The following is a 27,933-nucleotide window of genomic DNA, read 5'->3' on the forward strand; positions in this document are numbered from 1 at the left end:
TGTGTGTCAGGGGTGGCAGGACAGAGGAGTTAAACTTGGGGACAGAGCGTCTCTCCTGGGTCTTGTGAAAACCATAGCTGGTTCTTGCGGAGAAGCGGCCCCAGATGACCCAGGGACCGGGGGGCGGCTGCTTCGCAACCCTGGCCAGAAAGTGCCCCCTCAGCCTTTCTGTGACACTTGGCATGCTGCCAAAGGGGAAAGAGAAGGAAAGCCACCCTTGGTTGGGTAAACATATATTCCTGTTTCACTGCAAGAGGCTGAAGGATCTAAGTCAGCATAATCGGTTCCATATGTTGGCCTTTGATAGTCCAGACATGACTAGTTGCACCTTTGAAACAAGGCAGATCAGATGTTTCATGTTATGAAAGCCATAACTGGCATGGATTGTGTGCCTGTGCGGTGTTCCGTGTGCAGTGTTCTGCTCTGATCTCTGAGAGAAGGAGGTGTTACCTGTCTTCCTTCACAGATGAGGAGACTGAATCTCAGAAGGACAAGGGACTGGCGTCTGGCCTCTGAGTGGCAGAGCTGGGACTGAACTCAGGCACAAGAGTTCTTGTTCTTCCCACGCTCCCAAGCCACATGGATTCTAAGCATCAGGTCTAAACCCTCAGGAGCGCCCCCCCCCCCCCCCCCCCGCAACAAGATGATTTGGGCCACCGGATGGATCCATTCCCTAATTCTCTAGGGATTAGGTCTGACCCTAATTCCTCTAGAATCACTAGAGGAGGTTTTTTAAAGTCCCGAGATGCTTCAGCTGCACTGCTGGCCAGTTAATTCAAGCTCTGGGTGAAACCTAGGCATCAGAGCTTTAAAAGCTTCCCTAGAGATCCTGATGTTCTGCTGGTTTTGAAAGCACGGTGGAGAGTTAGAAAATGATGGGAAAGAGTCAGTCAGTCGCAGTCTGCTGGGGAAGCTTCTTTTGCAAAGCACTTCTATCAAGAAACAGTCAAATGGGGCTTCCCTGGTGGCGCAGTGGTTGAGAGTCCGCCTGCCGATGCAGGGGACGCAGGTTCGTGCCCCGGTCCGGGAAGATCCCACATGCCGTGCAGCGGCTGGGCCCGTGAGCCATGACCACTAAGCCTGTGTGTCCGGAGCCTGTGCTCCGCGACGGGAGAGGCCACAACCGTGAGAGGCCCGCGTACCGCAAAAAAAAAAAAAAGAAAAGAAACAGTCAAATGCTCAGGTCAGAAAGTGGGGTGCAGGCTGAAGGGGGTTATGGGGGGCTGCCTAAAGCCCTTTGAGTTCCTTGGAGCTTCTGCTGCTAAAGTGCGTGCACAAGGCCAAGCAAGGGGGAGTGGCACCTGTGGGGCTCCAGTGTTTTTTTTTTGGAGCCAATGCCTTAGGGGCCCGGGGGAGTGAGGAGTCGCCCTGATAATCACGCGTTTGGCTCAGAGGCCTGAGCCACCGCACATCCTCCATGTGAGGGCACAGAGAGGTTGGCTAGCTTGCTTGGTGTGTTGGGGTCCCTGTTTGCCCCTCTGCACCCCTTCCTCATCCTGCTCTAGGCCCCAGGAGGCCAGCCTAGGGGGAGGGCGACAGTGAACTTGCCGGGCTCTGGCTCCAGCTGGTTTCTGCTAAAGGATACTAAGTTGCATTTACTTAACTAAGTATAACCCACAGAGGCATTGTTTATCTGAAATCCAAGTGTAAGTGGGGCATCCCGTTTCTTATCTGGCAACCTGGTGCCCGCCCACCGGAGCCTGTGTAGAAAATCTGACTCACCAACACCATGTTTTATACCAACCCCGCTTTCTACCCTGTGCAGGCATCTCAGTGGTTCACTGTCACCTCTGCTTTTTTTCTGCTGAGGCTGTGACCCCTCCAGACACATGCAACCCACCAATGACTCCCCTTTGTTTCCGGTAAAGCCCCTGCCGGGGCCCCTTCCCTCAGGTCAGCTCTCGGTTTCTGCCTGCACCTTTCCTGCGCTAGGTGCATTTATCCCATGAATGGCCCTTCTTCTTTTTAATTCTCTCCAAGTGGCAGAGTGCTGTGCACTCAAGTTAATTTTTACCATTTACAGTTTGGGGACGATCAGGTCAGGTGATCTCAGGTTGAAGGGTTTTTTAAAATGTCCTCTCATTCAGTGTTGCTACACTTTATCAACTGAGAATCCTTTGCGTTTGCATAAAGTGAAATGATTCTAAGTAGACAGTTTCTGCTTGTTCAGGGTTTGGCCTCAGCCATCTTCGGGGGTGAGAGGAGGAGTTTTTAACCAGGTGACAGCGAAGCGCCCACGGACACGATTCAAACATCGGCCTGCTTTTCCACGTGTGCCATGGAGAGAGGACCAAATTCTCGTTAAGTCTCTGACTGTGGGCTTTTAATACACCTTTAATACACCTCTGTGCTACTCGATCACACAGAAAATAGCTTACTTTTAAAAATTTATTTTATTGAAGTATAGTCGATTTACGATGTTGTATTAATTTCTGCTCTACAGCAAAGTGACTCACTTATACGCATATAAATACATTGTTCGTATTCTTTTCCACTACGGTTGATCACAGGATACTGAATATAGTTCCCTGGGCTATACAGCAGGACCTTGTTGCTTATCCTTTCTGTATATAATAGTTTGCGTCTGCTATTCCCAAACTCCCTCCCAATCCTCCCTCCCCCGCCCGCCCCGTGGTGACCACAGTCTGTTCTCTATGTCCTTGAGTCTGTTTCTGTTTTGTAGATATGTTCATTTGTGTCCTATTTTAGATTCCACATATAAGTGATATCATATATTTGTCTTTCTCTGACCTACTTCGCTTAGTATGATAGTCTCCAGGTCCATCCATGTTGCTGCAAATAGCATTATTTCATTCTTTTTTATGGCTGAGTAATATTCCATTGTATACATGTACCACATCTTCTTTACCCATTCATCGGTCGATGGACACTTAGGTTGCTTCCATGTCTTGGCTATTGTGAAAAGTGCTGCTGTGAACATAGCGGTGCGTGTATCTTTTTGAATTAGAGTTTTCTCTGGATATATGCCCAGGAGTGGGATCGTATGGCAGCTCTGTTTATAGTTCAGAAAATAGCTCCTTCCCTAGCATCCCCTCATTGACCAGTTTTGAGTCTAGGAGGCTGTGGTCCTCAGTATCTGCCCCACCGCAGCTGCAGGTGGTCTGGGGAGGAGATGCTGCTGCAGAGGCCTGGCTACAGACCCACCACAGTCCCACTCCTAGCCACGGCAGCGTCCCTGCCTGTGTCACACCCGTTTGTCCTGTAGGTGTTCACTGCATATCAGCTCCGTGCCGGGCATCAGGCTGGGTTCAGAGGATACCGCCTCCAGCCCTCAAGGAAGCTGCCGGCAAATTTGTTCAGAAAAACAAGGCAAACCTCAAACAATGGACCATAGGTCTAATCACTTTACTCGTTGGCTGAAGAAACAGTTGCTAATCATATCCCATGGGCCTGTCCCCGTGCTGAGCACTGCAGGAAGATGATGGTACCACAGTCCTTGTCTTTAGGAAGCTGGCCTTGGCATCTGGTCAAGGCCTGGGTGGTCATTGGAAACACAGGGGCACACAGCAGGGGCGCTCCACGACCAACTCCAGGACTGGATGGATGTGGCCCCCTGGGGTGGGTGGATGAACTGCTGGACATGGGGACAAGCTGCTCTTGGGCCTGAGTGGGAGGCCATTTATCCAAGTTGTTTATCTGCATTTGCTTGTGAGGCCAAACTTCCCACTTTAGCCGCTGTCCCGTCCACATGAGAAAATAACCGTGAAAGAAGATGGGAGTGGGGAAGGGAAGGGGGAGATTTCTCGTGAATTCCAGCGGCAGCCTGCTTTTCCACGTGTGCCATGGAGAGAGGACCAAATTCTCATTAAGTCTCTGACTGTGGGCTTTTAATACACCTCTGACTCTGGCTAAAAACATTGTCTCCACAATGGGGATCATCAAACAGGCCCACCACGTTTGCTTTTGTCATCTTGAAAATGAATTAACAAGAACACGTTAATAAAAAGTAAAGGTTTAAAAAATGTTTGGTCTGATCGCATCCTCCTACTGTCACTACCTCGCCCACCAACAAAATAATTTTAAAGTCTTCCACTTCTGTGAGGAAAAACAGGGGGAGGGACATTATACAACTGAAGTAGTCAGAACACTGAAAAATTAGCAGCTTAAAGTGTAATTTCTAATCGATCGTTGCCCTGACTTTGGGGTCCAGAACCTTGGACTCGTTTTCATCTTGCCTTTTCCCACATTATCCGTATTCAGTCAAGGCCCCCATATACAGCTGGCGAGGTTAGGCACTGCACAGCACATACTGTAACGCACCGTTTACACTGAAAACTATGCGGGGCAACACCCCATCCCCGCCCCACTCCTTGCCAGAGCTGCGCAGTGAGAACCTCACCAAGCATGCGTGGTTGTTCAGCCCTCAGCGCCAAACCCTGTAGATCAGCAGTTCTCAAGTACTGGGCCGTGGCAGGTTTTACTGATACAAAGAGAAAGTAATAGAAGTAATAATAACTAACGTTTACTGAGCGCTTACTATGAGCCAAACATAGTGATGACTCCTTTATTCCTAACCGCAACCCTGTGGGACACCATTATTATTACATCCCCATTTTCCCTATGGGGGCCACACTATCCAAGCGATGGCCAGGATAAAGCTGCCAGGTGTCCACTCCTGAGAGCTGCCTTGTGTTACGCCCTTCCTAAACATTTGGTGTCAAACTGACGTATCTTTTTTTTTTAATATATATATATTTTAATTATTGAAGTATAGCTGATTTACAATGTTGTGTTAACTGATGCTGTACACCAAAATGATTCAGTTATACCTATATATACATTCCTTTTCAGATTCTTTCATATTCTGAAAGAATATGAAAGATACTGAATATAGTTCCCTGTGCTACACAGTAGGACCTTGTTGGTTATCCATTCTGTATGTAGTGGTTTGCATCTGAAACTGACCTTTCTTTTTGACGTGATGGCAGTACTCGAGGACGCTGTTGGGATCAGCCCCTCTTCTCTTTCCTGCATCCTTCCTGCTACGTCCTGGCCCCTCCCGTAGTTAGGGCTCCGATACCTTCCTGCCGTGTTTCCTATGTCATGGCCCCCTCCTTCCTCCCTCTCAGGGAGATGTCCACGCCCCGGTCAAGCACGGCTCTGATCTTCTCCCTCCACTGCTCAGAAACCTTCCAGGAATCCCTGTTCCCTCCGCGGCGATTCAGGGCTCTCCACGTTCAGCCTCATTTCACTGTATCTCTCATTTTTCTCCTAGCACAGAAGCACCACCCTGCAGCTAAACTGGTGTTCCCAAACTATGAGGGCCTCTTCCTTTCACTCCAGTTTTCCACCACCTCTGCCCCTTGAAGCCCTGTCAACCCTCCCCTACCCCTCCTTTAATTCATGCCCTTACCTATTCATTCAACAAACCTATTTTGAGCACCTCCGAGGAACTGACTACAGTGTGGGGGACTTTCAGTCAACCCGGCAGGGGAGAAAGAATTGAATGAGAAATTACAGATGTTACAAAGGGGAGGGTCCCAGCACCTGACCTGGGAGGTTTAACTAGACAGGGTGGTGGTGGGGAGATCAGGGAAAGCCTCCCACGAGCACACAGTTAGCTGTGTCCCCTCCCCCCTTTAACTCCTGGGACCCTCTGCTGCCTATCTTCTGGGGCAAGTGCCTTTCCGTGTCCCATTAGACAGTCACAGCAAATCTTAGACCTGGAGGTGCTGTTATATAAATATCTGTTGGCAATTCAATCATACTACCAGCTTCTGGCAAATGAAATTGTGGAGATCAGTTACCTTTTAAACCATCCATAGTGATTACGGGGTTTGACTGCTCCCCAGTTTCAGTGATGTCATCTGACTGGATGGCTTTGCCATTAGTTCGTTCAGTGAGCAGCTCATAGTAAACTAACGCTTATACCCCAAACTATAACCAGAGGTTATCTTGCACGGTTGGGATTACAAAACAGGTTTCCATTTTATACTTTCTGTGCTCCCATAAATATTTGAACTTTTTACAACAGACTTGTGTTACCTTTATAATTAGAAATGCTCAATTTTTAAAAAATACTTATTTATTTGGCTGCGTCAGCTCTCAGTTGTGGCGTGCGGGAACTTTCATTGTGGTGCGCGGGCTCTTCCCTGCAGCGTGCGGGGCTTCTCTCTAGTTGTGGCAGGTGGGCTCCAGAGTGTGCGGGCTCAGTAGTTGCGGCACGTGGGCTCCCTAGTTGTGGCTCACGGGCTCCAGAACGCACAGGCTTAGTGGCCCCACCGCATGTGGGATCTTAGTTCCCCAACCGGGGGTTGAACCTGTGTCCCCTGCATTGGAAGGCAGAGGCTTAACCCCTGGAGCACCAGGGAAGTCCCAGGAATGTTCAGTGTTTTTAAGGAAATTAAACAAACCAAAGGAAGCATCATTTGTTTCTCCCACTCTACTTTTTTGCCTTATATTTAACACACAAGAAAAAAAAAGTCATTTGGACAAAACCCCTGACTCCCCACCTCAAGAAATAGGAAAGACTGCAGGTAAGTTTGCCTCCAAGAGGCAGAGGTGAACTGTAAGTGCTTTGAAGCCTGTAGAAAAAGAGTGTTCTGAGGAGGGTCTACAGGCATAAGATAAATAGCTAGAGCAGCCATTACTGCAGAGGGATCCCCAAATCAGACAAGATGGGGAGCATCCATTACTGCAGAAGGGACCCCCCAAATCAGAGAAGATGGGCTTCACCTCTTCCTACCATCCCTGTACATAAAGTTTGCCTGGCGTGGGGACGACAGGAGAGGCAGGGGCCCCTCTCTGCAGAATCACCCTGACCTCCACTCCTTGGAATAAATCACCACTCCCATCACCGCACACCAATCTGTCTGGACGACTGAGCTCAAGGCCAGCCAGCAGCCGGCCCACAAAGCCCTCCCCCAGAGCCTGCAGAGAACCCCTGCACTCCCAGAGCCCCCGAGACCTCAGCCTCAAGGACAAGCAATGAGCTCTCGCTGGTTTCTTATAGTGAAACCTCTTGTCCTCCAACCTGGCGTTCACCCCCGGACGCAGTTCCCAAATGCAGCAACTGTGAGAGTTGACCTGGTCGGGGAGAGAGAGCTGGATGGAGAGGACTCCCTGGCAGGAGCCCCGGCACTCCATTCAGGGATAAGTGTGGTCCAGAGTGACCTGCAGGGAGGAAGCCAGAGGTATAAATTCTCAGATCCCCGCTTTTGCTCCCAAATCTGCTTGTACCTCCATTCACCCAATGAGTCCTTAACTGAATCCTTATACTCAAAAAAATTTTTTAAGATTTTTTTTTTTGATGTGGACCATTTCTCAAGTCTTTATTGAATTTGTTACACTATTGCTTCTGTTTTATGTTTTGGTTTTTTGGCCGCGAGGCATGTGGGATCTTAGTTTCCCGACCGGGAATCGAACCTGCAGCCCCTGGAAGGCGAAGTCTTAACCACTGGACCTCCAGGGAAGTCCCTATACTAAAAATTACTTCTTGTTTATCTAAAATTCAAGTTTAACTGGGTGTCTTTTGTTCTTGTTTGCTAAGTCTGCACCCCCTGCACACACGCACTCAGGAGTGCAGGAGGGTATGACGTCCTGAGCATGGCAGGAGGCAGGAGGCGCCTCTGTGTACCCCCCGTCACTCACCCACAAGGTGCCAGCCTGTGTCTCTCCTCCCTGCCTGTGTCACCACCCGTGGTCAATGTATTTGAATAAATTACAACTAGTATAGAATGTACGTTCCAAAAATGCCATTAAAACTAAAAGTACAACTGATGTGAGCCTATATTTTTAGAAATTCCTGTGGGTCAGATGAAATCAAAATATTTCCAGGTCTCTTCCTGCAGGAAAGCATTTTGCTGGAAGCTCCAAGTCATTCTATAGCTGGTGACATAAGCACATGTTGATTTTTTTTCCCCATGCTTAGGGTGGGTCATGCTGAGGCACAAGAATTGTCAACTCGCCCCTTTGTGACCAGTAGCAGCCTTTGCAAGACTGTTGGCCAAGCATAGTCTTGTGACTGAGCAGACAGTAGGAAGGTGATCTCAGGCGGCATCACCTGCCTGCCATGCTGGTGAGATGGGTATGAGGGATTTGGAATGAGTCACGAATTTCAAAAACTGGGTGAGGGTCTTCCCTGGCGGTCCAGTGGTTAAGACTCCGTGCTTCCGATGCAAGGGGCACGGGCTCGATCCCTGGTTGGGGAGCTAAGATCCCACATGCCACGCGGTGCGGTGGCCAAAAAAAAAAAATGGGTGAAGTGGTCAAAAGATACAAACTTCCAGTTATAAAATAGGTAAGTCCTGGCGATGTAATGGAGTTAATGCTGACTGTAGTTAATAGTACGGTATCATATATTTGAAAGTTGCTAAGAGGGTAGATCTTAAAAGTTCTCATCACAAGGAAAAGAAGTGTCTCACTAGGTGTGGTGATGGATATTAAGTAGACTTATTGCAGCGATCATTTGGCAAAATATACAAGTATGGAATCACTGCATTGTAACCTGAAACAAATATGTTATATATATATATATATATATATATATATATATATATATCAATTATGTCTCAATTTAAAAAAAGAAAAAATTTTGACAGGGGCATTATATTTCTTACGTATTCTTTAGAAAGAAGGAAGTAAGCGAATGAATGAACTTGTGAAAGAGAGTATTCACACTATTCGTGTGTGTTAAATAAATTCCGCTCATGCTTTCTGAGGACATTTAGGATGCCCGTCACTCTCTCATCATGGCCTGTTAAGTTGGGGACCTACTTGGAAAACTCCATTATTTAAAAGGCTAAAGATCCAATCTTCTGTTTTGCAGCTGTCACTGAGGTGAGCGAAGAAACCAAGCCCAACCCGCTGTTCCCCGGATCTTTCCCGGGAAGCCTGCAGACTGACCACACACCATTTTCCTTTCCTCACACCAGTGGGTTCCAGCCCACCTCCACGTTTCCACCCATCCAGCCTGGAAGACCGCACACCAGAAATGCAGCCCTTCCCGGAGTGACCTCCGCCAGGTCCACGTCCCTACTGCCTCTTGCGTTTAATCACACAGTCGGCCACATAATACTTTCTGAACACAAAGATGTCAAGTTTAACTGCTCGATCAACATACCTAATATATACCAGGACAGTGCAACTATTTCTTGGTGGAAAGATGGGAAGGAATTGCTGGGGGCCCATCATGCAATTACTCAATTTTATCCAGATGATGAAGTTACAGCAATCATCGCTTCCTTCAGGTAAGTGTTCTTTCTTCCTTTCTTTTAAAATGTTGTTGTGGGGCTTCCCTGGTGGCGCAGTGGTTGGGAGTCCGCCTGCCGATGCAGGGGACGCAGGTTCGTGCCCTGGTCCGGGAGGATCCCACGTGCCGCAGAGCAGCTGGGCCCGTGGGCCCGTGGGCCGTGGTTGCTGGGCCTGCGCGTCCGGGGCCTGTGCTCCGCAGCGGGAGAGGCCACAGTGGTGAGAGGCCTGCGTACAGGGAAAAAAAAAAAAAAAAGAGTTGTTGTGCTTTTGCTGATTCAAAAGCAAAAGGCTTGTAAAGAAATAACAGCCTTCTGTTTTCTGTGTTAGGAATCCCACTGGTCCATTTAGAGTGTAGATTAATAGCTGATCGTATTGCTGATTTCTTTTCTATTGGCTTTTGGCCCTACTGGAACTCTTGGTGATCAAATGCTCTTCCCAGCTGGCCTGTAAGTCCTGTCAAGGCCTGCTGGACTCAAGAGCTCTCCCAGCGAGTGAGAACAGTGTTCCTACCTGGCAGGAGGAGACATCTGACTCACCAGGTGGGCGTGGAACTTGTGAAACAAGGCAGCCCTCCACCCCTTTCGTTTGCCCTATCTCCTCTCCCTTCTCCCTCTCCCAGCACCCCCTGCGGCTGCAGATGTTGCCCTCCTGTTGGGGTAGGAAGGAGGCGGAAAGTGTGAAGTCCGGGGAATTGAGACAGATCTTCGGCCACGTGGCTCACCATCTCAGCATTCCACTTTGTGTTGGCAGGGGCAGGCCCGATGAGTTGGAGGGGGTGACAAGGATAAGCCAGGCCAGGACATAAATGTGGAATAATCCATCGTCCCAAGGATTGAGTCCTCATACCGCAGATACTGGAGACAGAGAGCTGCTTCTCTTCTCACAGTCCCTTTTCATTCTCTACTCTTTCCTCTTAGTCAGGAGGGGTTTTGTTTGTTTGTGTTTACACCAGGACTTCCTGGCATGTACAGTTTTAGAATTAGGTGGACTGTGGTCACTAAAGTTTCAAAATGAATTCGGAGCCCGGCAGTGTTGACTCAGGAGGCTTTCTCTGGGATTCCTCCTCTCCGAGCGGAGCCCTCTTTGATCTGCTGTGTTTTCACTTTCTCCAACCTGATGTTTGGGCCTCTTCCAGACTGTGTCATGTCTTCTGGTGAATCATTGTGTGTTTCCTTTTCAGAAAACCACCTCGGAGTTACCATAGACCTGATGACTCCAGTTAGAGTTTAGCGTGTCAACACATCCATAAGATGACCCCCTTTTTAGCATTTTCCAAGTTATCTTGGTCATCATCAAGGAAAGAAAACAATTTCCGCATTTCCCGTTGGTCGATTTAACCTCTGGCTGGGTCTCTCGGGCTGCCATTCTCCACCAGTGTCAAGACTCGGGTGTCTTGCCCATGACTATATTTTTTTCTCCATCAACTACAAAACACAGATGTTTTTCCATTATATAGACACAGCTTCTGATGGGAGAACTAAAATCACCATTTCATAATGAATGAGGTTTAAAGGCTCATAGAAACAAAAAGCTGGCCCGTTCGTCTCACCCGGGGTCATTTAGGAGGAAAGCACAGCCTTGCTCTCTGGGCTGCGAGTCCCCAGTGGGGGTCCTGCCACCGGCCCCCACGAGACCGTGGGTGAGCCGCTGCATCTTCCCTGGTCTTCTTGCCGAGGAGATGGGTTTGGACCGCCTGACTGGCAGCTCTAGGCGTGCTCTAAGGGGCCATTAGATATTCAAAAGACTTGGAGAGTTTTTAAACTTAGACAGTGTCATATTCTGAACTGATGTTTTTAGAGTTCAGAAGGTGACTGGGTGATATTTTGAGAACTTTAGAGAAAAATGTATTCGGCTGAACTCTCATAAACTCATTTGGAAGAGAAAAAAATCTTATGTGACCTCCCAACTAAGCAAATTTCGTGATCAGAATTCTTGCAAAGGATGGACACACAGCTGAACTGAGTAATATCTGGAACAGCAGTAAGTCCACCATTAGAATATTCTTCAACTTGATTAAAGTAATGTACAGGCAGCGCTGTAGCTGTGGGTGATTCAGTGAAGTAAATTATAGTGACTTGATCAAGATTATCAATATTTGTGTAATTCCTTCCCAAGAGAGGAGGATGTTGGAGACCCTAATTTGATGTCTTTTATATGAGGACCCTGAGGTCCTTAAGAGTAGGGTGTCTTGCCCAGGATCACTAGGTAGTAAGCTGGTCATCCTTAACCAGGGAGCCTGATATGCACACTTGCAGTATCCTCTCTTCTCAAATCTTCACGGACCCTAAGGAAAGCCACTCTGGGTCCCAGAAACAGTGAAGAGTTAAACACTAGTTCTAGGTTTTCAATAGATGCCATTTTATCAGGAATTCGTTAGCCTGCAACTTTGCTGGAGTTGCCACTAACAGGATCGGCATGGACCACGTTTATTTAAGGGAATGTGCAAAAGATAGATGTCCGTATATAGGCAGGGGTCAGAGGAACTATAAAGAAAAACAAAGTATTTTAAGTTAGATCACGGAACCATTTTTCTATAAGGTGTTAGTATAATAAAAAAGGACAGAATGGACATGAATTTTGAAATGATTAGGTCTCCGGATCGGGGAGTCCACAGTTTGCACCTGCACTTGTGCTTTAAATACGAAGCAGCTGTGAGTCGCTGAAGCCTGGCAGGATTGTGGATGCTGCATTTAACTCTCTTAGCCTGATATTGGTTCATGTTTTCTCTTTCATGTCATGCAGACCCTTGGCTTTTGCCCACCCCACACTTAAACTCCCAAACACCTCACTCTAAAAATTAGGATTAGTCACGCTTCTGGTCTTTGATCCTAAAACAAAACCTGTCCTGGTCGAAGGTGTAGCTTAAGAGGCGTGCAGATTTAAAGCAGTGGAACGTTCATCTGTTATTCCTTCCACTCTCTCACAGTGGCCATCATAGTGCTTTCCTTTCCAAAGGAAGGAAAGAATGGGATAAGTAATTTACACTAAGGAAAGCTTGAACATTCACTGGTGACATCATTTTGGACACAAGGAATAGAGATTTTGTTTTCAAATCACAACACAGGCAACTGCCCACTAGTTATAAAATCAGCCAGCCTTGCCCTGAACGTCTGGGCATTGAGACACGAAGGACAGACCTGGTCCCTGTCCTCCTGCTTGTGAACAGAATGGAGGGGAAGGGAGACTCAAATGTCAAGTGCAGAAGCGCTAAGGTGGTGTTGAGGTGTTTAAGGTAGTGTTGCCATCAGATTTTAGATTTGGCCTTTAGGGGAGGAGGGCCCTGCATCAGGACCAAGGGAAGGACACTTCTGCTGCTCAGGGGGGACCACATCTTGTAGTCAACCCTCAGTTTATTGAAACTAGGTGTGGGAGGGTGGGAACGATAGGAGGAGCTCACAGGCATTTCAGCATGAGTCCCATGTACCCTGGAAAGCTTAAAGGAGATTTGTTTTGGCATCATGCGTGAGGGTATCCCCAGAAGATTTCTGAAACTACTTGGTCTTAGCTCCTATATATGTGCATTTTTAAGTTATTTTAGTAGTTACATATGTATTTTGTTTTCATAGTTATATGTATTTTGTTAAATACTTGGAAGATACCAAACAAGTACAGAGAAGGAAACTATGGCCCACAACCCCAAGAAAACTTTTCCAAGCATATAGAACTCTAAGATGCTTGAAATCAAATTCGTATTTTATTACATAGATGTATGTCTTATTTCATGCACTTATCATTGTATGATGAACATTTACCTATATTGCCAAAAATCTTCAAAATATTTTAATATTATTTAATATTTATATTTATCATTTAATATTTAATATTTTAATGCCACTGTAACTTGCTATTGTAAAACAGATTCATTTATAGAGAGTGCAAATGAAATTATAAAGGGAAAACCTTAAAAATTATTTTCAAAATGCCAAGGTTGGTGGCATACTCAAGGGAAGAAGTAACTGATGTGGGACTTCAAATCCAGATGCCCTCTTGAGCTGGGTCTATCTGTGCTAATAGTTCACGTTTCACTTAGATGTCTATTATTATTGATAGAGTCGAGTCATCTTTCATTAATGGTTGTAGGAAGCATTCAGTGTCTGCTAGTAGATTGGAGTATTCTTAACTGATAGCTTGGTGATGAATACTGAAAATCCACACCACCCTCCCTACTTACCCCCCACCACCCCTTGCATGGTACATCACCTGAAAGCAGTTGCTAGACTGTGGGACTTAGGTCACCAGGCTGAGCATCCCCCTTGACACTCCAACCAGTATCCCGCCCCATCTACACCTGTTATCAGCTCGTCCAGCCCCAGGACCCTCCTTAGCCAAGAGCTTCCCCTGAAGTCTCTAGAGGAGGGTGTAATTTGTGGGACATAGCTCTAAAGTCTGGTATGGGGTGTAGAAAGCTCTCTCACTTAGGTGGAAACACTCCCTCATCAGGAAGGCACCAGCCTTGAGATCAGAAGACTTGGGGGAGACTCACCCTCAAGCAAAAATAAAAGCTGATGTTCCTGTAAACTGACAGGCCCTGCACATTTAGTTATTGGGTGATTTATGGAGAAGGGAAAGTATTTGATGTTTGTTTTCTTTGTAGTCTAGGTATTCCCAGTACTCTTTAAATTCTGGCATCCTTCCCAGTAGCTAAAGCTAGAAGGATTTTACTTTCTTCCTACATTTTCTTGGTAAACATGTTAAGTAGGTAGTTTGGGTCCCTGCGGGCTCCTGGCGCCTGAGACGCTTGTGTTGGCGGCGCCCCCGCAGGCGCTGCGTGCCGAGACCCTTGCCACAGGCGGGGCAGGGTGCGGGTGTGCATCTGCCTGGTGCCATTGCTGGCTGTTCTTTACCCCAAAATGGAATCGTGCATGAGAAATCAGCCAAACATCTAGAAAGTAAGAACCTCATTTGTTGAGCCAAACAACATCAGCTGGCAAAGTTATTTTTAGCCATTGATCCCGGAGACTTTGGGACTTGCTTTATATTCAGACTTCCTTTCAGCTCAGGTTTTGTCCGAGATCCCTGAACTCGGGTGATCCGTGGAATCCTGTCAGCGCCGTCTGAACGATGGCAGAGGGTGAAACACGATGCTTATTAGTGGGTCGTCCATGTATTTCTTTAAAAAGTTTTTTTTCCATTTTTCATGGATTTTTTTTTTATTGTGGTAACATACACATAACATAAAACTTACCATTTTAGGGCTTCCCTGGTGGCGCAGTGGTTGAGAGTCCGCCTGCCGGGGCGGGGGACACAGGTTCGTGCCCTGTACCAGGAAGATCCCACATGCCGCGGAGCGGCTGGGCCCGTGAGCCATGGCCGCTGAGCCTGCGCGTCCGGAGCCTGTGCCCCGCAACGGGAGAGGCCACAACAGTGAGAGGCCCGCGTACCACAAAAAAAAAAAAAAAAAAAAAAAAACTTACCATTTTAACCCTTTTTGAATATCCAAGTTAGTGGCCTTGAGTACACTCACGCCTTTATGCCACTGTCACCACCATCCATCTCCAGAGCTCTTTCATCATCTCAAACTGAAACTCCATACCCGTGAAACACTAACTCCCCGTTCCCCTTCCCCTCCAGCCCTCGGTAACCTCTATTCCACATTCTTTACCTGTGAATTTGACTACTCCGGACATTCATTCAATATTGGTCCTTTTTTATATGTCTTCTAAGAAGGCTTGAGAGCTTAGGTACTCCTTGCGAGCCATTTCTGAGCAGGCCAGCCTAGTTGTAATAGGTCTGAGGGCCAGAGAGATGCTGTGTGTCCTTGTAGGATGCCCTGGGGCTACGTCAGCTGAGGGGATGCTGGTGTGATGGGCTTTTGCAGCTGCTGTCCCACCGCCATGGCTCTCTCCAGGTGGTTCCTGTCTAGACACTGTGGCAGAATCTGTGGTTTCTTTGGTCTTCCCCTGTTCAGATGTTTGACCAAAAGCTGATGGAATTCTTATACTTTTTTTTTTTAAGTGCCTGCACACGGTAAAGTAGTCTAACTGTCCAAAAGTTATCTCTTGCATTCCAGCCCCCTTGCTCTTTCCCAGTGGGGAGCTGAGGTGACCCATTTATTGGGTAGCTTTCCAGAGATATTCAGTCCATGAGTCGTGTGTGTGTGTGTGTGTGTGTGTGTGTGTATGTGTACGTGTGGTGTGTGTGCATGCCTGTGCCAGGCCCCAGCATGGTGTGTTAATCTAATAGGGTACTACTCATAGCTGTGGTTAAATCAGTACCCAGAGTTCACAGTTTTTGTGGCTATGGAAATGCTATTTTCAGCCAAATCATGTAGTCAACTGTAATTACATCGTACTTGTTAGAGAGCTTTTTGATTTTCCTGAACTTAATAGTTTCCTTGCCTGTTGGTTCACTGAATTGTCTAAGTTTCAATCGCTCATTCTCCCTCCACGTTTTAAAGGAAAATAATGCATCTCCTCTCAAAATGACCAGATTCTCAGGACTGGTGTTTTTCCTTGGAGGTGCCAGTCCTGGAGCTGTCCCTTTTCCTCCGGCCCAGACACGTTGCCCTCCGGGTCTGGGGTCTGTGGCTGAGTCAACTTTCCTTTCATTTTTGGGAGCCTCGTTCCTGCTGACTTCCAGCGTCTGTTCCCTGGAGCCCAGCTCCCCCTCTTCCTGGCTTTACCCCGTCACCTTGGCATGGAGCCCAGCCTCTGCTCACTTGCTGGGCCCTCACGTGTCTGAAAATGCCATGTTTTTCCTACCTCCACCTTGAGGTAGTTTGGCCAGATACAGAATTTTAAAGGAAAATAATTTCCTGTTGTCATCTTGAAATCATTGCTCCGTTTCCTTTTCGCTCTCAGAGTTGTTCTTGAGAAGCATGACACGTTTCTGATTCACTCGTCAATTACCTGCTTTTCTTTTCTCTGGAAGCTTCTGGGGGGTCTCCACTTTGTCTTAGAGGTGTGACATTGCCTGGTGAAGCCCCTTGGTGGGTCTTGTCTCTCTTGCTGTGCTGCCCACCTAGGTGTCAGGTTAGGAAAGACCCGTATCGCCAGTTCTGGACATTTTCCTGAATGATGCCTCCCTCCTCCCCTTTCTGTGTTCTTTCTGGAACTCCTTACTCAGTCATCGTCTGAATGCCTGGGTTGCTGTTCTGAGCTCAGAGCCTTTCCCACTGTTTCTGCGGGGGGAGAGGGAAGAGATTGGGGACCAGTCACCCATCTCCAGTCCCACCCCCCCACACTGCCATCATCCTGGGAGCCTTTACGTGATGTCTAGAAAGCAACAAGAGAATTATTTGTGAAAAACGTTTCCTGTGCTATAGGTAAGATGGATCTGGACCTGCTAATTAATGCAGACACGTTGTCCTTGTCACGCAGTGACGCTAGATCCTGCCTGACGCGAATGAGTAACGACCAAGTTTTGATCACGTTCCCTTTGCATTCTCGTGCTTTACTCCTAGTCTGAATTTTCCTTGCTGGTTAGTTGAAGGTACTCCTGGACTTTTTTGTGTGGCCTGATTTCTGCTGCTGAAAGTTATTTGTGCCTGCTGGTTTCTTGGGTTCCTGGAGTGCTGAGCATCCCGGGGCTGGGTGTGGTCCCCCTGGGGATGTGCCCTGCCTCCCTCTCTGGCCTTCACTTCCTCTCCGGTCCCTGGCTCACTGAGTCACGCAGCAAGCCTGCTACGGCACCGGGGTCCCAGGCCGTGAGCCAGAGCCCGGTCTTCCGAGGGCGTAGGTGTCCTCAGCCTGTCAGATCTCATCGTCTGCTGCAGCCAGCCCCTCCCTGAGTCTTGCCTCAAGAAAATGTTGCTTCTTGTAAAGTGATGAGTAGAAAGGATCCTCTCTTCAGTAGCCGTAACCTTGGTTTCCCTTGGAACTGCTAAGACTAGACAGGTCAGCCGTGGAGAATCTGCAGGAGCTGCTGAAAGCCACGTCGTACCATCCAGCCTCTAGGTGTTACCCACGATGGGCAGCGCATCGTCCTAGACGCCTGCTCCCCTCCAGCTTTCTTCAGCCCCTTCCTGTCACCTTGATATCCTGGCAGATTCTAGGGGAAGCGTCAGCTAGCCCGTTATTTGGAGATATTTGTCCTGTGAGGTCTCTTTCCGTCTTCTCCTGGTGACCTCTAAGCATTGTGACATTCAGCTCCTGCCCTAAAGCATGGAGAGACCGGCCTTTCCTTGACCCCTGCATCCTCCCCAAGTCCAACAGTCATTCATCAGGTGCATTCCAGAATTATATCACTCCTACATAGGAATGAGGGGAGAGGGGAAGACAGAGTATTCCCAGTCAATGGGGGCACTGCTTAGATTGGCACATCAGGAAATGCAGGGGACAGGGGACAGTCACACCACCGGATCCTGAGACTGTTAAGGAGGTGATGCTAACCCAAGCAGCTCTGGCCCTCGTAGTTCTGACTCATGCCGTTCTTTTTTTTTTTTTGCGGTACGCGGGCCTCACACTGTTGTGGCCTCTCCCGTTGCGGAGCACAGGCTCTGGACACGCAGGCTCAGCGGCCGTGGCTCACGGGCCCAGCTGCTCTGTGGCATGTGGGATCTTCCCGGACCGGAGCACGAACCTGTGTCCCCTGCATCGGCAGGCGGACTCTCAACCACTGCGCCACCAGGGAAGCCCCCTGATGTCGTTCTTGATGTGTACCTTCGTTACTCTGCTTATCATAGGCTAGTAGGGGTCTGCAGAATGGTGGCGTTGGGAGAAGCGGTATTTATAGTGTCCAGTGTTCGTTCTGAAAACCGTGGCTTCTAGCGGCCGGGGACCCTTCACTGCCGCCTGTCAGCTCCTGGTGGTGACTGTGCTGTGTTAATAACCCTGGCAGCTGCCCCTTCTGACCTTGCCAGCTTCCTGGTCTCTTTTAAGCCTTAAGCCGTAGCCCTTGACAGGTTGAGGACAGATTTTATTTTGCTTTGGGATAAACTAGTTATATCGGGGAACAAGCTGCTAGGAAGGCAGGTGGACCCCTCCACGTTTTTCTTCTTTTTTCTTTTTCCTTCATTCACAGTCTTCTTGGTTGTGTGTGATGGGCAGAGAAGAAATCAGTGCTTGGGGCTAATAAAGGCATCCTCTGTAGGAGAGCATCTGAGAGCATTTCAAAGTGTGCCTCATTGTCTCACCCCTTCCCACCCCAGCTAAGAGCGGGTTTCACGTCTGTGGTGTAACTCCCTGTTTGTAAGCACATTGGGCAATTAGCAAGCAGGACTCTGAACCTCTTAGAGCCAAGGCTGCCTGTTTATATAAGATATCTTATGTTCATCCTGTAATAAGAGGGAAACGAAAGGAAGGCACTTGATAATTAAATAATATGAATGTGAATATGTAAACGCTGGGTGTGACCACACCAGGAGAGATTATAATAAAGTCCACAGTGACTTGTACCCAGGCACATGGCAGCTGCAGACGGAGCAGTGCTGTCGGTGATCCATCTTCCAGACGATGACCGAGTCACAGCCAAGTTCCAAACAGGACAAAGGGATACTGGCCCTCCATTTTCATGGTCCTGGGAAATGACATGGATATTAACACCAGGCAAAATACTTTGTGTGTTTGTACAGTGAGATTAGCTTCTAGTCTCAGAAGGTCATTTGGGGGCTTCCCTGGTGGCGCTGTGGTTGAGAGTCCGCCTTCTGATGCAGGGGACACGGGTTCGTGCCCCGGTCCGGGAAGATCCCACATGCCGCGGAGCGGCTGGGCCCGTGAGCCATGGCCGCTGAGCCTGCGCGTCCGGAGCCTGTGCTCCGCAGCGGGAGAGGCCACAACAGTGAGAGGCCCACGTACCGAAAAAAAAAAAAAAAGGTCATTTGGGATGTGGAAAAGTCGCCCCTGGCCCCTGAAAACAATGTCGCCCCTAGTTATTTGTGACCATCCAAAACAACTCCACAAATTTGCAAAATGTCTGGAGGGGTGGTACTCTGATATAGAGAACCCTGGTACAGAGCCTACCATGGAAATCCAGACAAGTGACAATATATGTGTTAGACCGGGTTCTTCAGAGAAACAGAACCGGTAGAGGACACACACACACACACACAAAGAGAGCGAGAGAAATTTATTTTAAGGATTGGCTAATGTAATTGTGGGTGCTGCCAGCTCTGAAATCTGTGGGGTGTCAGTGGGAGGCCCAGGGAAGAGTTAATGTTCCAGCCTTGAGGCCCAAAGGCAGTTTGGAGGCAGGATTTCCTGTTCCTCGGAAGACCTCAGTCTATGCTCATAAGGCATTTAACTGCCTACACGAGGCCCACCCAAGCAATGGAGGGTCATCTGCTTTACTTTGAGTCGACTGGTTGGAATATTCATCACACCTGAAAAACACCTTCACAGAAAAATATCTTTACATCTAGAGTAACATTTGACCAAGGATCTGGGAACTGTGACCTAGCCATGTTGAGACACACGTGACACACATTAGCCATGTTAATCATCACCGCGAAGGACAAAGAAGTTGAAGAATGTTCCATTCCTGTAGTAGGAACTCTAAAGGTCGTCACGATAAATATCTTTGTGTTTCTCCCGGAAGCATAAGCAGTGTGCAGCGTTCAGACAATGGGTCGTATATCTGTAAGATGAAAATAAACAACGACGAGATCGTGTCTGACCCCATCTACATCGAGGTGCAAGGTGAGTCCAGAGGCCACAGGGTGTCCAGTTGCCACAGGGCGGTTTGTTGTAGAGCCTGCATTAATCGCTTCGTGTATAATGCTCCAGAGTTTGGCATGCCCATTTGTTTGTTTGTTTTTTAATTGTTTTTATTGAGGTATAGTTGATTTACAACGTTGTGTTAGTTTCAGGTATACGGCAAAGTGATTGTTTATTATATGTGTGTGTACATATATATATATTCTTTTTCAGATTCTTTTCCCGTATAGGCTATTACAAAATATCGAGGATAGTTCCCCAAGCTATACAGTAGGACCCTGTTGTTTATCTATTTTATATATAGTAGCATATATATGTTACTCTCAGATTCCTAATTTATTCCATTTGTAGCTCTGTACGCAAACCTTGCAAATCCAGAAGCACTGAAATTTTACAAGGCCATCTTCTTTGTAGACTTCAGGTACTTATGAAATTCACTTAATTCTTAGAGATTTAGCTCTATCCTACACACTATGGCTGAGATAAAAAGAGATTGTGGCCCTCCTTGTCCTAAGGTTATTTACAACTTAAAACAACGGAAGTCTTTTTATGTTAAGATACAAAATGCAATCTATTATCCAGTTCTCAGTGCTGGCGCCAGGTGCCACTCACCTGGTCAAGTGCCAATATGTTTATTATTCAGTACCTTTTACTGTCTCGCTTATGCAGACGGTGAAATCAGGGAGAGTGAGCCGTTTTCTTGATTGGGCCTGGAGCTCGGCCTGGGCTTCCTTTTTAGGCCCTAGGATTTGTCAGGCGCGTGATTCAGTGCAGTTCGACGCCGTGACATGAGATGGGCTTGGTGGGGGAGCTGGAGCAACAGGCAAGGAGAAGGCAGCCTCTGCCCTCAAGGAAGTTGGAGTCTCGTGGGGAACGTGAGCTGATGCACAGGTGAGTCAGGCCAGGTGGGCCCGAGTCCTGCATATCTCGGGGTTTGCACGCCCGGTTCGGCAATGGCAGGGCCTGTCAAGAGAGGCTTTGAGCCGGAAGCATCTTCATTATCACCCCAAGTGGCCACTCCCCACTGTCCTAGGGGCTGCCCTCCAGGGTCTCTGCATCCCTGCTCGCTGAGGTGCAGAGCCTTCAGAGCAACTTTTCTGCTTTCTCCCGACCCTCCTCATCAAAGGCTTTAGAGCAGGCGATTAGCTTGTCAAGGAACTTCAACTGAGAAGCATCTCCCACAAAAAGGCTGCTGTGCTACCCTTTCTTTTGCAGACCTGAACTTGATACCCTCTAATGCTGCAGGAGGCCTGGGGGAGGGGCCCCTCAGAGGAATCTCTTTTGGAGCTTTGCTCTGAGCCCATCCCAGGCTGCACAGCCAGTGCCACAGGGATCTGTCCGCATCAGCCAGAGGGGAGGGTTGCTACATTTGCTGCTAATCTGGGAAGACTATTCAGAGGACGTTTCACTTGTAAAATCCCAGAAAAAAAATGCCCAGGGCAGGAATGAGTTAGGTGCAAATGGAGTTTTGCAAAACTTTGAAACATGAAAAAAGAATCCCATTTTACCACTCCCACATCAGTCCTGCTGGGACCAGATCTGTGAGCTCCCAGTCCCAAAAGAACACAGCTTAAACATCTGAGGCCAGTTAGCTTGATCTGTTAAATTTTTGTCACATGCCCCAAATAAGTACCAACTGGTTTTCTCTGAGCTATTCTTAACGTCCCTTCCCTATGACCCCGGTTCTGGAATCATAGTGGGAGATCTTGGGGTTGTAACTGTGTAACTCTGTCTATACTCTTTTCATGAGAATGTGCTTGGAGAAGTGTTCAGCCCTGTACGAGTGTACAGATTTTCAAATTTATTATCCCTCACCTGAAAGTCTCACACAAAATAGGTTGTCCTCAAAAACAGGCAGACCACACCGTTCAGAATGGCCATCATCCAAAAAAGTCTACAAATAATAAACACTGGAGAGGGTGTGGAGAAAAGGGAACCCTCGTATACTGTTGGTGGGAATGTAAATTGATGCAGCCAGCATGGAGGTTCCTTAAAAACTAAAAATAGAGTTACCATATGATCCAGCAATCTCACTCCTGGGCATATATCTGGAAAAGACAAACACTTTAATTTGAAAAGATACATGCACCCCAATGTTCACAGCAGTACTATTTACAGTTGCCAAGACATGGAAGGAACCTGAGTGTCCATCAACAGATGAATGGATAAAGAAGATGTGGTGTATATACTGGAATATTACTCAGCCATAAAAAGAATGATATATTGCCATTTGTAGCCACATGGATGGACCTAGAGATTATCATACAAGTAAAGTAAGTCAGACTGAGAAGGACAAATATCATATGATACCACTTATATGTGGAATCTAAAAAAATGATACAAAGGAGCTTATTTACAAAACAGAACCAGACTCACAGACATAGAAAACAAACTTGTGGTTACCGAAGGGGAAAGAAGGGAAGGGATAAACTAGGAGTTAGGGATTAGCATAAACACACTACTATATATAAAATAGATAAACAACAAGGACCTCCTGTATAGCACAATATAGTTGATATTGAACTATATTCAGTATGTTGTAATAGCCTATAATGGAAAAGAATCTGAAAAAGAATATATTTTTACATATGTATAACTGAATTACCCTGCCGTACACCTGAAACTAATACAACGTTGTAAATCAAGTATGCTTAAATTTAAAAAAGAAAAAAAAATGGGTAGACTCTTACGTGGCTTCGTTTTCACTTTGTGTTTATTGGTAAGGAATCCTGAAAACCTGCCAGCCTTTCCCAGGAGTTTGAGCAACACCTAATTTCAGAACTGCCAGGCCTCCCTTCTGAAAAAAAACAGTTCTGAATCACCATTACTCCTTTGGGAAAGTGTCCTAGAAGACCGGCTAGAGCTAGGCTGGCAGGAATTAGCCTCTTTGTTCTTTCGTACCCAACTTCAGGGAGGTAAAAACTGGCCGTTTCAGACCTGGGTGGTGGACAGAGAAAGCTCCTTCTGCCAAGCTCCCGTGTGGTTTCCATTCCCCTGGGGGCTGTGCCTCGGCCTGTGGATCTAATACCTTCTTTCACTCACCTCTTCCTCTGCAGGACTTCCTCACTTTACGAGGCAGCCTGAGAGCATGAATGTCACCAGAAACACAGCCTTCAACCTCACCTGTCAGGCCGTGGGCCCACCTGAGCCCGTCAACATTTTCTGGGTTCAGAACAGCAGCCGTGTCAATGAACTTCCAGAAAAATCCCCCTCCGTTCTGACTGTCCCTGGTGAGTCTGAGTTGTGGGATTTCCGTACTGTTTGCCCTGGAATGGTGGAAGGGGAGCAGAAGTTTGATGAGCGCCGTGTGCTCAGCGGCAGGGAGTCGAGGCGGATAAAACCGCAGGTGAGGCAGCTGAGGGTAGGGGCCAGGTGGAGGGGGAGGCGGGTGGGAATCTCGGGGGTCAGAGGTCACAGGGCAGCACTGGGGCCTGGGGATACGGCCACCGCGGGTGTCTGTGGTTAAGTTGGCGAAGTGGCCAGAGTCCTTGAGCCTGGGCAGCAGGAGCCCTGCTCACGTCTTCCGTGGCAGCTGTGGCCCTGCTGGCTGGCAGGGCTTGCATTTCAGGAACCATTGATGGGACGACCTCAGCGAGGTTCGGCGGCAAGGAAGGTGCGTTGGCCACGGGGTTGGCTGCGGGAGGACTGAGTCACTGTGAGGCCCTGGCCGCCCTGATGGTCAGCGGTCATCTGATTTCCTTCTGAATGGGCGTGCCCTGGCTTCCTTGCTGTGCTCCTCCGACAGTGCTCTCGGGGTCCGCACCACTGATGTTTCTGTGCCACTGAATCCAGTGGGCTCCTCTTTGGCTCCTGTCACTGCATCTTCCAGCAACATCTGGCAAGGTTACCACCCCTGATCCTTCCTTTTTTTCACACACTCAGCAAACGTTCTGAGGGATGCTGCACGCCAGAAGTGACCTTCAGGAAGCCCTGTCTTCCTGGCTTCCTTCCTGCCTCCCGACTCATCCTCTTCCCTTGACAGGAGTTCTGAATGTGGGAGGGTGCCCTAGGGCTCAGTCCTGGACCCACCTCTGAGAGTTCCTTTGGGCCCCTGGCTTCGCGACCGTCTGTGTGATAACAACCTTGAACTTCGTATCTCCAGCTCAGACCTCCCTCCTGAGCTTCAAGCTCCTTGCTTGGCACTTCCACTTACTGGATATGGAAGCGTCTTAAAATGAAACTCTTGATTTCCCCCCAAGACTTGCTCTGCCACAGAGTTCCCCATCTTAGTAAATGATACCACCATTTTCCCATCCTTCCTTCCTTCTCCTTTTCCACACTGAATGCATCAGCAGGTTGTCAGTTCTGCTCCAACAGTACATCTCAAATCTGTTTTTTCTCTGTCACTGCTGCAGTGCCCTGGTCCACATCACTGCCAGCTCTTGCCAACAGCACTGCAGTAACTTCCTAACTGGTCTCTTAGCTTCTAGCCTTGTCCCTACTCTCGTCCTCCATGGCAGTTCGTGTCCCCTGCCTGCTGGAACCCTTCAGGGGCTTCCCATTATCTTTGACTGGCACTCAGAGTCCGTCCTGCCCCCGCTCATAGGACCTGCGTGCTCTGGTTCCCGCTCAACTCTCCAGCCCAAACCCATCCCACTCTCTCCCTGCTTATTATGCACCAGTCACACTGATTGTCTTTCATTTTCTCAGAAACGTCACCTTTCTCCCTGCCTCAGGACCTTTGCACTTTCTTTCTGTCTGCTTGCCGTGTCGTTCCATCTGCCCTTCATCCCATGACACATCTCAGACATCACTTTTGCACAGAAGTCTTTCCTGGTCATTCTTTTAGTTCCTCCCCACTCCTTTATTGACTCCCAGGCATGTGTTCTTGTGGACTTCCTTCACTGCGCTGGTCACAGTCTGTAATTTCCCTGTTTATTTGTTTAGTTGCTTGTCTGTCTTCTTAGAGAATGTATACTCAGTAAGAACAGGGACTTTGTCTCTCCCAAGGTGGTGCCTGACTCATGGTAATACTCACTGAATATTTATGCTGAGTGGACCAGCAAGTGAATGCCAACCTGAGGTATCGTTTCTGAATCACTTTTCTTACTCCTGAGTCCACAAGCAATGTTATGTCTCTGCCTTCATCTGAGTTTTCTTTGAGTTTCTCCAAGGAATTGATCGTCAAGTAACTTATTTGTTCAAAATTAATTTTAAAAAAATACATTCCTCCCTCTCTAGGATGATTGCTTAAGTCCCATAAAGGAGGATTTATGGGGCATACAATGAAATATGTAGGTTAAATTGACATACAGTTAAATGCATAGCAATTAAGTGCACCACTCAGTGAGTCGTGGTAAATGTAGACACTCACGTAACCACCACTTCAATCAAGATATAGAACAGGGCTTCCCTGGTGGCGCAGTGGTTGAGAGTCCGCCTGCTGATGTAGGGGAGGCGGGTTCGTGCCCCGGTCCGGGAGGATCCCACATGCCGTGGAGCGGCTGGTCCCGTGAGCCATGGCCGCTGAGCCTGCGCGTCCGGAGCCTGTGCTCCGCAACGGGAGAGGCCACAACAGTGAGAGGCCCGCATACCGCAAAAAAAATAAAATAAAATCTGAATGTTTGCCGGTAGGCACCCTGCTATCTTGGAATTAACCCTGAAGTAAACTTTTCCCATCCCTTCTACCAAGAGGATGCTGAGTAGGGAAGTGGTTTAAAGAGCCCTGATTGTTGAGACATGTTTGAACAGGAAGGTCATACGCTTTCCCCTCTTGATATCGGTTTTGTTTGTTTTTTTTTTTTCCTCTGTGATGTAAGCGCTGTCTTCAAGAACCATGAGCAAAGAAGTACTTTGTCTAAAGGGCCTTATTCTGAGTCAACAAAGCCAAGCTCAAAGGTTACGTGTAAAATATACTTGGCGGCTGTCCTTGGAAGGCTCTTCGAAGGGATCTCTGTTTGAAATGTTTTCCAGCTGTGATTTCCTTTCTGAACAATCTGAGCCGAATTCAATTTGTCGCACCTTTCTGCTCTCCAGATTTTTGTCAGAAGGCAAATTACCCGTATATGGCTCTCTACAATCATATAGATGGTTTTGCTGGTTTGGGCTGAGACTTTTACTGAATTGTAAATAAATGATCCCGTTGGTACAGGGGCAAAAAAAAAAAGGTTACATGCTATGTAGTTCCATTTAGACAACATTATCTTTTTTTTTTAATTTAATTTTATTATTTTATCCAGCAGGTTCTTATTAGTTATCTATTTTATACATATTAGTGTATACGTGACAATCCCAATCTCCCAATTCATCCCACCACCACTTTCCCCCCTTGGTGTCCATACATAAATGACAACTTATAGTGATGGTGTACACATCAGCTCCTGCCAGATGTTAGGTTGGGAGAAGGATGTTCGTAAAAAGGGTGGCACAGGGGAGCTTCTTTTTGGTGATGGAACAGTTCTCCATCTGTACACAAATATGTACCTGTAATAACATTTCATAGAAATCCCCCCCCCCACACACACACACAAAATAAAACGACCAAAAGCTGGTGAAATCTGAATAAGGTCTGTATTTTAGTTAATAGTATTGTACCAGGGACTTCCTTGGCGGTCCAGTGGTTAAGACTCTGTACTTCTACTACAGGTGGAGTGGGTTCGATCCCTGGTGGGGGAACTAAGATCCCGCAGGCCACGAGGTGCGGCCAAAAAAAAAAAAAAAGTATTTATCATACCAAAGTCACCTTCCTAGTTTTGATGGTTGTACTATGATCATGTAAGATCTTACCTTTTAGGGGAACCTGGGTGAAGGGTGCTAGGAACTCTTTACTCTTTCTGCAGTTTCTTGTGACTTGAAAACTATTTCAAAGCAAAGTTTTTTTCCCCCAAGGAAGTACTTTGTCATTGGCAAAATAAAGTCCCAAAATAAAGAGCAGAACTGCAGGAAGCTTTTGCTGCATGGTGTTCAGTGGTGGGATGCGTTACAGGTTAGTGGTTAAGATCCCGAGCTATGATACAGACTAATGCCAGTTCACCACTGTGTCCCTAGGCAACTTACTCACCTTCTTCATATAAAATAGGGGTAATAACAGTGTCTGCTTCATAGAACATTTATGAGGATTCAGTGAAATAATGGATGTAAAGACCTTGGTACCGAAGCAGCCTACAGGAATGACTGAAATGTTACCTGTTACAAATTTTCATATGCAGCAGTTACTAACTCATTGTCAATTTTGAGCTACCTTTCTACCAAGAGTGGGGGACTTAGGCTCATCTTTCTGGTTTTTACTTTTTTAAAAATACTCATTTTATATTTAAATCCACATTTAGAAAACAGCTAAGCTAGTTTTGGTTTTAGTTAATTGGCTATAACTTGTAATGTTCATTGTAATAACAGTTAACAATAATAACTAGAATTTATATAAATCAGTTCGTAATTCTCCCAGTGCTTTTGGTAAAGATTTACTTTGAGCCTCATTGCAACCTGTGATATAGTTAGGCATTTTTTAATTCCCATTTTGCAAATCAGGAAAAAACTTGGAGCAATTTAGGGACCTTATGGCCGAAGGGCTAGTCTTTGCATGGCAGCTGGAACGACCCTCATAAAACACAGACTAGATCATATCAGTCTTCTGCTCAAAGCCCCAGGTTCCCCACCTCACTTGGAGAACAAAGGCCTGACCCACATGTTCCCTCTGGTTTGAAGCTTCCGTCACCCTCCAGAATAAACTTGGCCCGTTCCCTCACCCTGAGTCTTTCCTCAGAGGCCATTTCTCAAGGAGCTCCCTCTGACTTGCATATTTAAAATCACAGCCACTTCTCTCTACCCACCCTGACCCCCTGATCCCTGTTTTTCCATAGTACTAATCACCTTCTGATAGAGCATGCAGCTTACTTATTTATTAAGTCTGTTATTTCTCACCCACTTTTCTCCATGAGAGCGTGAGCTCTCTAAGGGTGAGGATCTTTGTTTCATTCACGGATAGATCCCGAGTGCCTGTAAATGTTGAATGAGTGAATTCCGGGCAGATGGTGAATTCCAAGCTAATAAGTGTAAGTCCTTCATTTATGCAGTGTATTCTTCTATTTCCTGCCTCTTTGGGTAGAAAGATGAACACTAGGGAAGAAAATGAAAGGGACAGGATTCCTTAACCTGGAACTCAAAGAACTGCCCTAACTGTGCTCTTAGA

General features: G+C 47.3%; 1 protein-coding gene across 1 annotated transcript in view; it reads left to right on the forward strand.

The window, feature by feature from the left end:
- The window catches only part of MERTK (MER proto-oncogene, tyrosine kinase), a 110,275-nt gene that overhangs the window by 13,599 nt on the left and 68,743 nt on the right, over nucleotides 1–27,933 (forward strand). Inside the window, exons 2-4 of the mRNA XM_065890739.1 lie at nucleotides 8,789–9,209; nucleotides 19,687–19,787; nucleotides 22,862–23,035. Coding sequence (XP_065746811.1) covers nucleotides 8,789–9,209; nucleotides 19,687–19,787; nucleotides 22,862–23,035 — 696 coding nt within the window. The remainder of the gene's footprint in view (nucleotides 1–8,788; nucleotides 9,210–19,686; nucleotides 19,788–22,861; nucleotides 23,036–27,933) is intronic.

The sequence above is a fragment of the Phocoena phocoena genome, chromosome 14 (genome assembly GCF_963924675.1).
Source record: "Phocoena phocoena chromosome 14, mPhoPho1.1, whole genome shotgun sequence".
Taxonomy (NCBI): domain Eukaryota; kingdom Metazoa; phylum Chordata; class Mammalia; order Artiodactyla; family Phocoenidae; genus Phocoena; species Phocoena phocoena.